The 17,938-nt window shown below is 40.0% G+C and overlaps 1 protein-coding gene across 5 annotated transcripts; it reads right to left on the reverse strand.

Annotated features, from left to right (window-relative positions):
* Positions 1-2,370: 2,370 nt before the first annotated feature.
* Positions 2,371-17,938, reverse strand: LOC147016231 (uncharacterized). 5 transcript variants are annotated; one of them, XM_085849071.1, is made up of 6 exons: positions 17,748-17,938; positions 17,509-17,636; positions 11,818-12,043; positions 11,339-11,474; positions 6,358-6,509; positions 2,371-3,203 (listed from the first exon to the last, which is right to left on the reverse strand). In XM_085849071.1, exons 3-6 carry the CDS (start codon positions 12,034-12,036, stop codon positions 3,105-3,107), a joined length of 606 nt encoding a protein of 201 aa, XP_085705197.1. In that variant the 5' UTR covers positions 12,037-12,043; positions 17,509-17,636; positions 17,748-17,938; the 3' UTR covers positions 2,371-3,104. The 5 variants fall into 5 exon arrangements, with proteins under 5 accessions (XP_085705197.1, XP_085705198.1, XP_085705196.1 ...); XM_085849072.1 differs by lacking the exon at positions 17,509-17,636 and having other exon boundaries at positions 6,358-6,506; XM_085849070.1 differs by lacking the exon at positions 17,509-17,636 and having other exon boundaries at positions 17,748-17,937.

Raw genomic sequence — 17,938 nt, forward strand, 5'->3', positions numbered from 1 at the left:
CTCTTAAACGAGCCGCGACAATGTCCACAAAAACAAAAACAAAATTTCCATAAAACACCCATTCTCCGCAGGTTTTATAAAAAAAAATCCAAATGGATCTCCTCGAGAACATCCAACTAATTGTATGCAACACCCATTCTCCGGATGGTTTCATAAATATTTCAATGGATCTTCTCGAGAAGGACTTGTTACCTCCGCCACCGAAGGTGAACGAGTTTATGTTTTCACCCCTTTCTGTTTGTGTGCAGGATATCTGAAAAAGTTGTGGACGGATCTGGATGAAATTTTGTGGACAAGTTGGGTGTGTGACAAGGACGTAATGATTCGATTTTGGTGAAGATCCGGATCCGGATCCGACGACTACAATTTTTCAGTGATTCACCATTGAAATGGCCAAAAACGATATATAGCACGAAATCTCAAAAAGTTGTGGACGGATTCGGATGAAGCTTGGTGGACACGTTGGGTGTTTGACAAGGAAGAACAGATTCAATTTTGGTGAAGATCCAGATCCGAATCAGACTACTAGAATTATTTAGTTTATAAAGTGAATGTTCACCATTGAATTCTATAGAACACCAATTCTCTGCTGGGTTTCATAAATTTTTCAATGGATTTCCATAGAACATGCACTGTAATTTCCCTGTGCTCATGAAGCGAAAAGCGGCGTTAAGCAATTAGTCATGTCCATGTGCTGTACGTATGTGTGTGCGTACGTGTCTGCATTTAAAAAAAAAAATTTTCTCAGCAACTGTTAGTCTGACACGAAATTTTCCAAATTGGTGCGCCTCTCCCTGTATAATTTTTTGTCATAATTATGACGTCATAGGTCACGTGGTACAGGTGCCATCTTGGAAAAAACAGAAAAACGTTACACCTCTCTATCTCGAAAACCACTCCATGAAAAAAACTTACACGTGGCTCATTGTCAAGTACTCCACATGGGGAACAATTATTTGTTAATGATGATGCCATCAGTGCTTTCATTATGACATCATAATTTGACATGTACAACGCTTGATCCAGTAGGAATGAAAAAACATTTCTCTGCAAATGTTTGTCCAGTGGACACAATTTTCACCATTGGGGTGCCTCCTGGAGAATTTTCCATTGATAATTATGATGTCACATAGCACGTGGTACAGGCACCATCTTGGAAAAACTGAAAAACTTTGCCCCTCTATATCTCCGAAACCACTCCATGGAGAAAATTGAAACATGGCTCATTGTCAAATACTCCCCATGGGGAACAAGACATGTTTATGATGATGTCATCAGTGCCTTCATTATGACGTCATAATTCGACATATCTAACACTTGATCCGGTCAGTATGAAAAAAAAATTTTCTCTGCAATTGTTGAAACCGCTAACTGATGAATACAAAACTTTAACTAATTGATCAACTACCCATGGGAAATATCGTTTGATAAAAGTGACATCATCGGTCACTGGTCTGGCATCATATTGGATCAAAGAAAAAAAAAAACCTTAAAAAAACAGAAGAGTTGGCTTTCACCAAGTCTTTCTCAAGACTGTGCAGGATAATTATTCCATGAATACCATCTAGTTTATTATACCGAACACTCATTCTCCATGGTGTTTTGTAAATATTGAAATGGATGTTCGATAAAACATCTAATTAATTATCGAGAACATCCATCCTCCACAGGGTTTTATAAATATTTAAATGGATCTTCTGTGGAACGTCCATTCTCTGCATGTGTTTTCTAAACACATAAAACATATAAAACATATAAATGGATCTTCCATAGACGTCCAATTAATTCCATAGAACAGCCATCCTCCACAGGGTTTTATAAATATTTAAATGGATCTTCAAAAGAACATCTCATTAATTCTCGAGGGCACCCATTCTCCTCAAGATTTAAAAAATATTTGAATGGATGTTCTATGGAATGTCTCATAAATTCTGTAGAACAGCCATTCTCTGCAGTGTTTTAAAAACTTTTCAATGGATCTTCTGTAGAACATATAATTAATCATAAAGAACATGCATTTGAGGCAGGGTTTTATAAATATTTTAAATGGATCTTCTGTGCAACATCTAAGAATTCTTTGGGACAACTGACCTCTCCTCAGAGTACTATAGAATTTCTTCAGGTTGCATAAAAATTATATTGAGCTCTGCAAAATATCTACAGAACATTTTTGAAAGGTCACCCTGTTATTGTCCTGGAAGACGTCACATGTTTACCCTGTTATCTTTCTGTAAAATCCCACAAAAGTTCACCCTGTTACCATTTTCAAGACAGTTCCACCTTCCACTTCTTCATACATCATCACGTCTTCATACATTCTTTTTTTTCTTCAAAACATGAGAAACACAATCTTCAAGTTTACTCAACATGTAAAATCCAAAATTCATTTTATTTGCAAAAAAACAAAATCAGTTCCAGTAATACTTTGGATTAGTAGCATTGGAGTCAGCGTTACGGTTAGCATTGGGGTGAGGGTTACAAGGGCATAGATGAAGACTGTGCTGTTTGGGTTCAGCAGTTTGTAAACCAGTGAACAAACTCCACAGGTTAAAACATCTCAAGAGAAATTCCAGTAGAACACCTGCAAATATAAGCCTACACTAATACGATATAGTTTTGTTTTTTTTAAGTTTGGCAGTATTATAAAATCATTTAGATCATTATATATAAATATATACACATGTCTGTACATTGTAATTTTGAATAAAACACCCAGTGTTTGAGGTCATTATTGACATCTCACCTCACTGTGCTTTGGTTCTGTTCAATGGGTTAAAAGGAGTGGGATTATAAATCAACTTCATTATAAACAAGGAAAGGCAGTAACTGGGGCACAGTTTTAAGGCTCGTTTGCCATCACAGCAGGAACAATCGATTGTCCTCCTTGAGAATATAAAAGGAATGAAGTGAAATAATTTGGGAGTTAGTGCTTAATGGTCCCTTAAACACATGGTCAAGATACCCCAGGCTCAGGTTCACAGTGAATAAGTCTTCCTTTAAAGACAACATGATCCACTGAAAGATTAGGAGGGACACGATGTCATCCGTTTCCTCATCTCCCATAAAAGATAAAAGTCCATTCATATTTGAAGTTTGACAAATGTCTATTGGTGCTGAGAGTGGACACGAGATGTTTTGGGGGGTGGAGGTGGTGGCGGTGTTGTTTTGCTGTGGTCACTCTTCACTGGCAGGGGTGGTGCCGCCTGCACAAATAGGGGTTAAAGGTCAGAATATCGATAATTTTTTTGAGTGCAGTGAAAAATCATTTCACAACTGCTGATGAAAAGCTCAGTATGTAGATATGTAATTATGTACTGTATGTATGTGCATGGATGTATGTATATGTACGTGTGTGCTTGTGTGCGTGCGTGCGTGCGTGCGTGTGTGTGTGTGTGTGTGTGTGTGTGTGTGTGTGTGTGTGTGTGTGTGTGTGTGTGTGTGTGTGTGTGTGTGTGTGTGTGTTATATCTGGCTTCCTTCTTGAGAATCTTCTTCTTCTTCTTTCGGCTGCTCCCATTAGGGGTCGCCACAGCGGATCATCTGTATGATCCGCATAGTGATTTGGCACATGTTTTACACCGGAAGCCCTTCCTGACGCACACCTGGTCACCTCTTACGACACAGGGATATGGTACACCTATTTTAACCAGGGTATACACCGGCCCAGTACACTGGTACTCACTTCGCCGACCTCGGAAGGATGACAGGCTGAGTCAACCCCCTGGTGTATTAATTCAGTGGCCCAATGGGGCTTGAACTGAGGACCTTTTGGATCCCAAGCTGCTGCCCTAACCACTGCGCCAACACCAGGCTGGCTTCCTTCTTGAGAATATGGTGCAGTAATTGGTCTTTATTTTGATAACAATATCCTGAAAGGTAATGATGTGATAACATTCCTATTTGATCAACAAACCATACTTTATGAGCGATCGAACAAGATAAAGTGGAAATGCTAACAGTAACCAAGTGGCAAGACCCTAAATGGTGCTGGAGACATGGAATTGGATTGCCAAGTGGTTTTTCATGGAACACCTGAGAGGAGCATGCTTTGGGAGGGTACATAGATCACTTTCTGGATTTAGAGAGGGAGGATGTTTAGATAAGGAAGGTATGGTGATGAAAACTTAGAATTTGTTGGCATTCCACAATAGCCTGCCATGTTGAAGGTCATTTAAGCATTAACCACAGAGTAGCTCTGTCACATGTAGCCAAAACCAAGGGAGAAAGGTTGATTACCCCAAAGCAGCTGGGTTTTAATCGACAATCTGATCACTAAATATTAAATGATCTCCTCAGACAAGCTCAATTTGCAGAAGCTTTGAGTCCAAATTGAGACATTTATGTTAAATTCAGTGCAACAGCACAATTACAAAATAAAATGAACATTTTATCACTTTCTAAAAGTAACAACTTCTAATAACCATTTATACCACTGTATAAAAGTAACAAGTTATAATCAACATTTATATCACTCCATAAAAAGTAAAAAGTTACAATCAACATTTACATCACTCAATAAAAGTAACAAGTTATAATAAACATACATATAATTCTATAAAAGTAACAAGTGATGATCTACATTTATATCACTCAATAAAAGTTAGAAGTTATAACCTACATTTATATCACTGTAAAAAAGTAAGTTATAATCTTTCTTTAAATCATTCCATAAAATTAACAAATTATAATCTCTATTTATATCACTCCATAAAAGTATAAAGTTACAATTTACATTTAAATCACCACATAAAAGTAACAAGCTATAATCAACATTTAAATTACTGTGTAAAAGTAACAAGTTTCATCAATATTTATATCACTGCAGAAAAGCAACAAGTTACAATCAACATTTATATCACTATATAAATTTAACAAGTTATAATTGACATTTAAATCACTCAATAAAAGTAACTACATTTATATCACTCAACAAAAGTAACAACTTATAATCCACATTTATATCATTCTATGAAAGCAACAAGTTATAATCTGCATTTATATCACTCCATAAAATTAACAAGTTATCATCTACACTTATATCACTTTATATGTCAGTAACAAGTTACAATCTACATTTAAATAATTCAATAAAAGTAATAAGTTTCAATTAACATTTAAATCACTATAAAAGTAACAAGTTATAATCTATATGTTTCTCATTCTAGAAAAGTAACAAGTTATAATCTACATTTTAATCACCATATAAAAAGGTAACAAGTTATCATCCACATTTAAATCACTCCACAAAAGTAACAAGTTATAATCTACATTTAAATCACTCTATAAAAGTGACAAGTTGTAATGAATATTTATATCACTCTATAAAAGTTAGAAGTTATAATCAACAATTAAATCACTCCATAAAAGTAACAAGTTAAAATCAACATTTAAGTCATTCTATACAAGTAACAAGTTATAATCTACATTTAAATAATTCTATAAAAGTAACAAGTAAAATCTATATTTATTTATATCACTCGATAAAAGTTAGAATCTTGTGTAGATGGGTTAGTGTGGTGTACGTGCAGGCATGATGGGCTGAATGGCCTCCACCTGTGTTGGATTTCCTTGTTTTGAAGTTATAACCGACATTTATATCACTGTATACAAGTAACAAGTTATAATCTACATTTAAATCATTCTATAAAAGTAACAAGTTGTAATCTATAATTATTTATATCACACTATAAAAGTGACAAGTTGTAATGAATATTTATATCACTCTGTAAAAGTTAGAAGTTATAATTAACATATAAATCATTCCATAAAAGTAACAAGTTGTAATCAACATGTGTTTCATTCCATAAAAGGAACAAGTTATAATCTACATTTAAATCTCTCCATAAAAATTAGAAGTGAAAATCAACATTTAAAACACTGCAAAAAAGTAAGAAGTTTTAATCAATATTTTAATCAGTATAAAAGTAACAAGATTGTATTACCAACAGTATCACCATCACAAATTTATGTCTTCAGATAATACAACACATTGACTGCTGAACCGTAGGCTTTGGATGACGGTCACGACAACGTCGCGCATACATCCGGGGTAAAGAAAGCATCGACATTGGTATGCAAATCAACATTTTCAGTACTTATATTTACAGCAGCTCTCCTCCACATCCCTCTTTGCCTCAAAAGTACAAGAGAAGTTTAAAGTTAATTTTCAGCTCTCTCTTCCTTGACAGGATTACATGCATATTTTAATGCAAATGTAGCATCATATTGGAATTCCTGTTAATTTTTCCATGGTGGGAGAATGCATGTGACTTTACCAGACCCAGTTGGTGAACCTGTGTATTTCATCATTTTTGGCTTTTCCAGGCTTTACTTATCTACTGTACTTGGTGGTACTTACCGTGCGCAATGTGTTTTCCCGTACATGAGGAATGGAGAAACTCGGTGGAAGTACCACATCTTCAGGTAGGTGAGAATGCTCAGGGTGGTTTTTCTCTGGTAGAGGAGGAGGTTGACATGGTGGGTTGTCAGGCACCGATACATCCACATCTGCTACAGAAGGAAGCAATGGTGAGCGAATGTTGTTCAACTTTCATCTGTCGTAGTTTTACTTTTTACCGACAAATAGCTGACAAAGGCATTGAAGCAGAATCACAGAGGGAGGACTGGAGAGAGACAGAAAAACATCCCTAAATATGTGACATTAAATTTATGCAGTTGGGACAATACATCGTTCAGCTACACAGCACAGCCAACCAATCGATCAAACAAAGTCTGAATAAACTCCACTCCCCAAATTTGTAACAAACAAGAAAAGAGAGTCCTCCTCAGGGAACGTTTTGCTTGTAGTCTGCAAGCCTTCTCAGGCCAAGAGGCACAGCTAACCACATGCGGACATTATGAACAAACCACTTCCAGTGACGTGTGTGGGCATGCGCACATCTTTTGGTGATCAGAATGTGGCAATGTCACTCATCATTGGATTTCCACCGATTCCTGGTCATTAAAATTTATTTATTTTTAAATCTGGTATTGTAATTATGTGTATACACAGCTAACTGTGCATGCCCCAGTACATTCGGGTTATTAAACGATCGTCTTTTGGTTATACATGTGGATCGGGAGGTAGTACTGCAGCATAGCAAACCAATTGTTCGACTTTTCATAAAAGCACCAAAATTGGTACATATGTTGACTAATGTATTCTGAACAATTCCGGATATGGAGCCACTCGAGATTTTGCCTTGATCAGCTTTGGCGGCCATTTTGGAAAATGGCCGCCATTCTACTTTAACAACATGGGATATTTGTCATTGTTATTCTCTTTGTAGGTTTCTCAGAGGTGATAAATACTCCATGTGATGTGCATTTACAAAGGAAAACAATACAAATGTCATTTGTATTGATTTATTAAATTTCCAACCATTGTATTGGGGGAAAATGGTCATTTTTATGGGAAAATCCATTTTCGCACACAGCATCAGTGACAGGTTCAGAAGTATTTTGTTGTGGTGGTGGTAGTGGTGGAAATGGTGTTGTAATTGGTAATATTGGCTACATGTGGCCCATGCTGCAGAACATGACCACCGTCAGATTCAAGTTGGAACCGTAGACACCGACGTCGTCATCTTGGTGGTGATGGTAGCCCAGGCACTACCATGCGTGGATGAACTCTGGATTGCCTTTGGGACGGCCATGAACTACCGCTACATCCCTGCCCATGAAATATCTGCCTCCCTCGGTCCACAGAAGGCACGTGCCCTCCCTGTCTTCCACACCATGACCGGATGTGGCACGGTATCAGCATTCGTGGGGCATGGAAAGAAATCTGCCTGGGCCACATGGAACTCGTTTCCAGAACTGACAGATTCTCTTGTGACCCTGACCACCACGCCAGTCAACATACAGGATGACACAATGCACTGCATTGAAAGGTTTGTGGTGCTCCTCTATGACCGCACCAATCCATATACGGACGTCAACGAGGCCAAAAAGAAACTCTTCGCCAAGAGGAACTCCGTCCAGCGCATCCCACCTACCTACGATGCTTTGGAACAGCATGTGAAGAGATCAGTCTTCCAGGGTGGCTTTGTCTGGGGGCAGGTCTTGGTCCCTCAAACCGTGCTTCCATCACCAACAAGCTGTGGCTGGTGGAAAACAGAGGATGGGTACTACGAACCGCTCTGGACCACACTCCCTGAGGCTTCAAAAAGCTGCTTCGAGCTGGTGTCGTGCGGCTGCAAAAAAGGCTGTAGAAACCGCTGCAAATGCAAGAAGGCTAATCTGCAATGCACTGGACTGTGTGCTTGTGAAGGAGAATGTCAGTAGACAGACGCAGTAGACACAGACTGAGATATCGGCCGAGCTTAGAATGTGCAAATGCAAAGCACATTGCTTGTAAAAGTGTTCACTTCTTGATCCAGAGCCAGTACACTTGAGCTCAGAAACTCATATTGTACTAGACTGATGTATGCGTGTACCATGTGTCCTGGTAGAATGGTAGTAGACAGTAAACCGTAGCCGCTTGAAAGTGAAGTGTGCAATAATTTGACTACATTTTCTGAGTTTGTCATTATCACGATTATTAGTTCCCTTTTCAAAATAGAGTAAAGTATGTAATCTATAATGCAATTTTTGTTGATTCCAAACCCATTGAATGTGATGAATATCATTTGACTCTTGTTCTCCAGGCAATAATAGGTACTTTTCAGTGAAAAGTTTCAGGAGAGCAGCAATTTACAAATCAAATAATGGCTTTTTGACTGAAAATACTGGCTCATAATATTTGAATGCACCTTTTCATGGTCAATTTACTGAATTTTACACTTTCCTTATATCTACCACCAATACAATAAGAAAATAAGAGCATATAGCGAATTTCGCTGAAGTAGAATGGTGGCCATTTTGGAAAATGGTCGCCGAAGCCGACCAAGGCACAATCTCGGGTGGCTCCATATCTAGAATTGTTCGGAATACATTATTCTACATGTGTACCAATTTTGGTGCTTTTATGCAAATTTGAACAAGTGATCTGAAATATCAGACTACGCTGCAGGACTAATGGGGGTGCTGGTTGATGCACTTTCTGCATGTGTTGTGCACGTACCCATGAAGGGTGTGAGTGTGTGTTGTTGCGTGATGGCATGTTAGCAGTGTGTGGAGCAGTGTGTTGCAGTGGCGTTGTGATTTCTTGTGGCGGTGTATGCGTACCAAGACTATTGTTGAACCTACCTGTATCCTTGCTCTTGTACCATCCCCTTATAGATACTTTAAGAAGTGTGTTGTACTGTATATGTTGGTCAATGGGTACGTTTGTTCGACCACCTCTCTGTTTTTTTAACATGCCAGGCTTCACAAATTAATCGCCTGTGTTTGTTGGGCGTGACATCCAGTGCGCAGGTTGCTCCGAGTTCCAGTTGATTCCCCGTTTGTATGTGGTGCCGTGCAATTGCTGACTGATCTATGTTACCCAATCACACCGCCCTTTTGTGCTCAACCAGCCATGTATGGAAGTTTCTCCTCGCTTCTCCGATATATGTCTCTCCATGGTCCTTGTACCCGGTGCTGTTCACCACACCTGACTTGTCACTCTCCGGTATTGCATCTTTAAGTTTGGTTAAAACACCCCGAATAGTACATAGTGGTTAATGGGCTACTCCAATATGTGCACTTCACATTATTTTTGCGATTCTCTCTGAGAGATCTGGATAATAATGAAACGCACACCTTCCAATTAGCTCTGGTTTGTTGTTTGCTGTATTTTGCCTCTGGGTGGCATATTTTACCACCAGGATGACGTGGAAATGCAAGGGTTAATAAAATGACAAAATTATAAACGGCAGGTGGGAAAAGATGAGACAAAATTAAAAAAACACATCCATGTTTGCTCATCTTTAAATGTCATATGCAGAGACGGCATTATGTACGAGTACATTGGCAAAAGTACACCAGGGGGGTTGCCATGTCTTCCCAAACACGTTTCAATAGGTTTTCTATTGTGAGTGGTTCAAAATTGTTACCTACAGGTAGTGGATGGAAAAAAAATGGAGACACCAATGTAAAGTCAATAGGGTGTTGGGCCACCATGAGTGGCCAATACGGCCTGAATGCGCTGTGCGTGGCATAGAGTGCATCAGCGTCTGGAATTCTGCACGAGGGATGCGGCACCATTCATCCACGAGAAAGTCAATCAACTCACACCTGTTTGATGGAAGTGGAAAATGCTGTCTCAGGCGTCGGTGGAGAATATCTCATAAATTCTCGATTGGATTCAGAACTGGTGATTGAGAAGGCCATGACATATGGATAACAACAATGTCATACTCATTGGGTGACCACACATGCTCTGTGGATGGGGGTATTGGGGGATCTCCTCTTGCAGTCATGTTTGCCATTATTAGAGGTAACAGGTCCATACAGTGTTTATATACATGACTCTAAGCATGCTGGGATATTATTTGCTTAATTAACACATGGGCCACACATGCGTGGAAGCTGTTGCTTGGTGTCCATCATTTACCCAGGTGTTCCATTTTTTATCCACTACCTGTATGATTGGTTCAGTGAATACTTTTCATCGCCAAAGTAATTTGTACAGATTTTCTACCATGGGGTATCATCAGAGTTTTCATTTTGTGCCTCATGTGTTTCCTTTGATATGTTTGAATGTTATTTCTGGCAGTATCAATGTCATGTGTATTTTGATTTTTCATCGTAAAAAAAAAAAAAAAGTTTCTCCAAAAGGGTTATTAAATGCACACGTAATGACGAACATTTTGTTTTCACCGGCGATTGTATTTTCAGGGAATATTTTCACCAAATTTTCAACAAAGTTGTGTGACCTTTAAATCAAATTTTACTCTGACCAGCATCTCCAGGGATTGTTGGACTGGATTTTATCCAGTATTTGTTGCCAGCAATCGAGATGGAGATTCACAGCGATCCTCATCTGAAACAGCTGTAATTGGCATGAGTGGAGCATTGGTTGTGCTCAAGCTCTGGGTGTAGACAGTAAAGACGGTGCGGCCGTTATCGACGGTGTGAATGGTATTCCTTGTGCATCGAATTGTGGTGTGATATTTTGAAGTGGTACTTACATTTACTTTTCGTATAGCGAGATCAAAAACTTTGAAATTGTTTTTCATAATTACGCTGCGGGAATCAAGGCTGTAGACAATTGCACACACAAGATCAGACAGTTTAGTGAATATTATATTTGTAATTTGAACTAATCTTTACTTTTTTTTCTGCAACTTGATACATTCCATTATTTTCTGTGTCAGCTTCAGTTTTCAGTTTTCACTTTCAAGTGACGGATTCCATGAATTCCATCCATTTTCCACGATTGCGGGAAATCACTGGCACGAAGTGGCAGTACTTACTCGGAGAGGGAAGGATTTCCATGGATTGTGGACGTGAAGATGTGCTGGGATTGACAACAGGATGCGAGAGAGAGATCCGTCTGTCCCCCAATGGGTTAACTGCACTGCGTGGTCGTTGTGGTCTTTTTGGAGTTATCTACAAGAAAACAAAAGATTACATTGATTTCCAAAATAAACAGATCATCCTCTTCTCTCGACCCTGTATGGAAAGCAGCCCATTTGCCGGAATTGTACAAGGTTACGACAATGATGAGAAAACGAGTTACATCTCATGTGACTACTTCCAAGTCCAGCAAGCACCATACAATGTCCAAGAAAAAGTGATAGCGAGCATTTACATCACGAAAGGAGTTCATCACATTTCACTTTTAAGTGCGTACTTCAGCAACTCCAGTCTATCAACTGCACACCATTTACAACTTGGAGACATCAAGATCACACCATTAACAACTCCAGTGTATCAACAGCACACCACTGACATCACCACAAACTGTTGTGCTGATGCTGTTTTTCACCGTCTCCATGAGAGTGACCACATCTGCAGCTGCTTGAGGTTCTACCGGCTTAACTTCACGGTCGAACGCTTCACAATGACGACTTCCACGCTTTTCCCTCGGATTTGCTCTGGCATCTTCACCAACAGTGTTCAACCACTCTCGGGATTTTGAAACGACTGACATCTTGCGTGGTGTCGACATTTCATGTCTGCATTGCACATAAAATCACGACAGTGCATTGAATAACACAGAACCTCACCAGAGTATATGGATTATATGATATCTGAGAACCAATGCAGGCTCACTCGGTGAATGGCATTTTGCACATTTACAATATCATTTTGTGTTCCTTCAGGAACATGCGAGACTAACAAGTCAACCAATAAATTCTCACATCCATAAATTTCATGATAAATACAGTACATCGGTCATGGTTTGTATTGTCAAAGTTAACCGATCCAATCAGTGTTATTAATTAATTTGTATGTGAACAAGTAGGATACCTATTATACACACACATCTCCTCCATGAGAAAGAGATATGAAAAGCATGGCCCTTTAAAACAACACTCAGACACACATGAACAGAGTGAAGACATGACACAGAGTAAGTTTCTAACTAGGAAACAATGCAATTCAATTTAAACATTAACGTAGAGTTTGATGACAGAAGAAAAAAAAAGTTACAGTGAAATCAGGAAACTTTTTTGAACCAGACTTGAGGCTGGTTGAGCACAATAATCAAGCTTGTTGGCCTTGCAGAATGCCTCAAGCCACAGGAAATTACCCCAGTGATGATTGATGAAGAACAAATTAGAAAAGAAGTTAAAAAAAACATGCAAAACTTTAAAACCCCAGGCTCAGATGGAATTCCAAACTTTGGCCAAAACAACTTGATGCTCTTCACAATCACTACTTCAGGACATTCAATGAACTGATCCAAGAGGAAAAGGCAGTGGATGAGCGGCACATTTCTTATCCCAAATCTGAAGAAACCCAACTTCCTCACAAATATTGGCCAACAACATGCCTACGCTGGACTCCATTTAAGCGTGCTTATTTGGGAACACCCCAGAGCTATCCGCACATCTTTAAATGAACCCCAGCACATGCTTGCGCTTCAATTTACACACCGAAACACCCCAATTCTCATTATCCTCATTCCTTCAGTTTCCACCGAGACTGTGGTGAGCGTCCAAGGGGTTAATGGTAGTTGCGGTGGTTATAGGAAGGTGAGAGAATCGTTGTTGCATTTGTGGTGAAGAGATTGAGATAGGTGGTTATAGATGTGGCATTGTGGCGAAGAGGTTAGAGTAGATGATTGAAGCTGTGACGTTTGTGGTGAAAGCATGGATGTAGGTTGTTGTGGGGATTTTTAGAAGACGTGTGCAGTGGCTATGGTAAGCATTGCAGCGTTGTGGTGAGCATAATGTGGGTCTGAGGTGAGGCGGCTGTTGGATTTTGCACACAGTTTGAACGGAAAATGGCGCACGTATACAAATGAACTTCGCTGTGTTTCTTCGCACTCTCATCATCGTAACTTTTCTGTATGTGCGCTTGCTTGCATGGTTTGTGTTTGAGATAAAGTAAAGTAAAGGGATGAAATAAAAGAAAGATTAGAGGATTGAAGATCTAACGAAAAGCCCTACACAACGCACCTTTCCCATTTACCCACAAGACATATGGAAAGGGCTAACTAAACAAATATTAATGAAATAACTCTCTTAAAATCGCTATATGTTGGGTGTCATTTCCTCGGAGGAGTGCCGGTTATCCAAAAACACAACAGTATTAACAACTGTTTTTATTCTTTTACTTTAAGAAAAAAAAAGTCTTCAGAAAAAATGTTTTAAAATAGATATATTTTTGTAAATATGTGTTTGGCTTGGGGTCCTCAAAATCCGAGGTTACCTTTAAAGTGTTAAACACGGTGGTGTAAGAGATGCCTTCTGGAAAAAAAGTTCTCGAACCTTTGAAATCTTTTTTTAATTTCAAGATACAGTAATATGCATATATACATATACAGTATATCTAAATATGTAATATACAGTTTTGAAAACAGGAGAAAATAAATTGCCTTTTTGGAACTTTAAAAACCCTTCCATTTTGTGGTACTTGGACAAAATATTACGGCATTTTATGTCATCACGACCAATCAAATTATCTGCTTGTAAACCCCGCCCATGTCCTTGTTTCTCAAGACAGCGCACCTGCGTGGAGTAATGTGTTATGTGAACTCGCTGGTTATTGGTTGTTGTTGTTGTTGTTGTTGTTGTTGTTGTTGTTGTTGTTGTTGTGACTGAACAGAAAATTTCACAGCAAAGGTAACCTTTCCCAAGCACAATTAAATGACAAGAAAGCATTTCAAAATGTACTCAGCTTTGTTGATGTACTCAAAATGAAACAGGTGACTATCAATTATTCCTTCACAAACTTGTACACCCGTGGCTTGGGGAACATTTGTGTGAAGTTTCCCCTCGATCTGTCCAGCCGTTCTGGAGAAGAAGATTTTTTTTAATAGGTTTTAGGGTGAATCCAATGTGGCTGCCAAACCATGTGACTTATGATGTCATATGTGTGAACCTTTTGTTCCTCATGGAGAGGGAGTCATGCGTGTAAATTTTCACCTCGATCCGTTAAGCCATTTCAGAGAAGAATATTCATGAAGGCTTTTTTTTTAAAACAATATGGCTGCCGAATCACGTGACCGACGACATCATCAAATTTCTGTCTGTGGACCATTTTATCCTGATATGTCCCTCAAAAATTTTCATACGAATCAGATATGGCATTCTACATTTGCAATTATGATGTCATTACAAAGGCACCTATGACGTCATAAATAAATCAGACATTCTCCACGAGGAGTACTTGCTATGTGCCAAGTTTCAACTTTTTCCTTGCTGTGGTTTCAGAGATAGAGGTCCAAAGTTTTTTTTTCAGTTTTTCCAACATGGCTGCCACACCACGTGACCTATGACGTCATAATTATGATTAAAACATTATACATGAGTAGTTGCACCAGTTGTGAAAATTTTGTCTCAATCCGACAAGCGGTTGCAGAGAAAAACACGAAAGTTCTGTGCGGACAAACAAACGAACAAACGAACAAACAAACAAACAAACAAACAGAGACAAACAGCGGACCCAAACGCAATACCCTTTCCTTCAGCGAGTGTAATCAGTGCACCCCTTCATCCCAATCCTTGTCACACTCAAAGCAGTAAGTTTTAGTCATGCTTTCCAAAGCACCTTGTGACTCGGGATGGTAAACACTTGACGTAACCTGTTTCACTCCCAACTGATGCCAAATCTGTTGGAAAAGTTTTGACAAGAAATTTGAACCCTGATCAGACTGTATGACCTCAGGCCATAGATAAAGAAGGATACAGAAGGGAAGTCTAAAGAGGGAAAACTACAAAATTGGAAGGAGCAGGGATTTGGGTGGGGTTAACGAGGGTAGAAAAGATCATGGTTTTGGATTGGGGACGACCTGAGATGGTGGTGAACAGCTGTCTTGAAGACCTGGAGAAAAGAGTGATATTGAATAGGATGTTGATCTTGTTCCGACAGGTGGGGGAAAAAAGAATAAAGAATGAGTGGAGGTGAGCAGTGATCTTTGATTTTGGTAGTTTCATCAGAAGGAGGGTTGATGGTGGACTGTGTGTGGCCTGCGGAAATCTGGTGGGGGGGGGGGGGTGAGGTGAGGGTGGGGTGAGAAAGCACAGAAAGAGCAGAGTGTGCAAGACCAGAAAGGAGGTGGTAGAAGACAGAGAGACTACAGACCTGTCTGCAATAATGAAGTGATGCACCCAGACTCAGTTTCATCACGGGCGATTCGAATAACCTCAAAAGCCTCGACTTCCGCGGTGTCAAGCTGAGCAAGATGTGAGGCAGGGGAGCCAGCCCAGAGAGGAGAGCATTACTCCATCAAGCTGCGGCTGAAGGCCTTGTCAGTGGATCGGAGTTCAGGTGTGCCAAGGAAGGACATTGAATGATGGAGGATGCCCAGTCGGTGGCTGGCTTTGGAGGCCAACATTGAAATGTGGTTTGCCCAATAAATATCATGGCTGATAGTGACACCTAAGAGTTAGAATGACTGAACTTATCCAAGAGGATTGTTAATAAAGTTGATAGGAGTGGCGTTGGGGGTGCCAGGCAGTGTTTTTGGAGAGAGATAGTGAGTGTGAAATTTGTCAGGATTAAAAGACATATTCCAAGTGTTTGAGACCATCTTGTGATTTTTTGAAGGCCTAGCGAGAGGGAAGAGGCTGCAGCCTGAAGGATGAGGGATGTCACGGCAGAAGGTGGAGTCATCAACAAATAGATAAAGAGGATTTTCCAGAGTCAGAGAGATCCTTGATGAAGATCAGGAATAGGAATGGACCCAGAACACTGTCGTGGGGGCACTCCAGCCTTGACAGGGAGAGAAGATGAAAGGATTCTGTTGAGAGTGACATGTTGACTACAAGAGTAGAGGAAGTCAGGATGCCATGTGTGGAGTTGGCCTTGGATGCCATAGGCAGAGTTTGGAGAGTAAGGCAGGATGCCAGAGTGCATCAAAAGCACAAGATATGTCCAGAGAAATGGCCCTGATCTCATGTCTGACATCGAGGGCCTCCATCCATTGTTGGGAGAGAAGAAGCAGCATGTCCAAGGTGGAGTGACCGAGTTCAAATCCAAATTGGTGATCTGAGATGAGATTGTTGGAGAAAAGGAAGGATTTAATGTGAACTGCGATGATGGATTCAATGAACTTGCTGATTAAAAATGAGTGAGTGAAGGAAGTCAGAATTCCTTCACTGTATTTGTGAGTTCCACATATTCGCAAATTGATAAATGTATACCGACTCCTAATTTGCGACCCATCGACATCTTGTGCTTGGGATCCTAGGGTCCCGAGTTCAAATCTCACTCAGCCATTGAATTAAATACCAGGTGGGGTTGACTCAGCCTGTCATCCTCTGAGGTCAGCAAAATGAGTACCAGCTTACTGGGATGATAGAGTCATTTGACTATCCTGTGTCGGAGTGGCGGCCTGTCTGGGATTGTGCCCATTAGCCCAGGAGACTGCTTCTGCAGCACCAATGCTCTGTACAGAGTATGGTCCCAGTGGATGGATGGATGGATGGATGGATGGATGGATGGACGTCCTGTATTTGTGAGTTTGCGAGCCCCCATCATTCTATCCCCACGTCCCCTCAAACCAACCCAACCACCAACACCAGGGGCATTAGAGGGAGGTGTGCAGATGTTGATACTGTTCAGTACTGTATTTGGTTCCCAAATCACAAACACCTCATTGCGCCTGTGGACTCGCTCTCCTGAACATGTATTACCCTTAATCATGGCCCCTCATTAATTTAGAAGGCCATGTGTATTACAAACCACACTTAAAAACCAAACTGGAGCAGGAAATGACAATGTTGGCCCTTTGCGTTCTTTCAATGAAAAACAAAATTCATATGCAATTAAGAAATACATTTTAAGGCTTTAAACATTATATTTAATGCATTGTGTAATCTTTTAACTTTATATATTTCAAAATAACATCCACGTGGTTTACAAGTCTGTGCCAGACTTGCCGATATGTTTCGGTGAATCAGGACCACGGGAAGGAAAACAGGCAAAAACATCAACACGAGCAGTGATATTTCAAGGAGGTGCCACCCACCATCTCAGGTGTATATCGCAAGGTTAACTTGGTTTGTAAGTTGAACAGCTTCCTGCACAACACAATTCCATTGCTGCAATTCCAACACCCCAAGCTCTACTGCTTAGCTTAGCCATAAACTTTGCCATCTGCACACAGATGAAACAATCCCAATCTCAAACCAACTGCACTTTGCCAGGCAAACCCTTCAGTGAAACACACAATGAACACCAGATATACCATGTCTGAAAGTACCTTACCCACTAAGATAGGCCTGTTGGGAGGAATCTTCAGTGTTGAGCAAAGAGGTCGAAGGAAATGAGGTGGTTGAGGCAGTGGAAATGCGCCACTGAGAATTTGCAGGGCTCAATACCGAGCGAACAATTGAACGCGCTCGGCTGCCTCTACGTTCCTCGACCTCGGGCTATTGGCCGTGGGTTAGGTGAAGGGA

Source organism: Eptatretus burgeri, chromosome 12, assembly GCF_056783735.1.
Source record: "Eptatretus burgeri isolate ZD-2024b chromosome 12, Ebu_testis_v1, whole genome shotgun sequence".
Classification (NCBI taxonomy): Eukaryota; Metazoa; Chordata; class Myxini; order Myxiniformes; family Myxinidae; genus Eptatretus; species Eptatretus burgeri.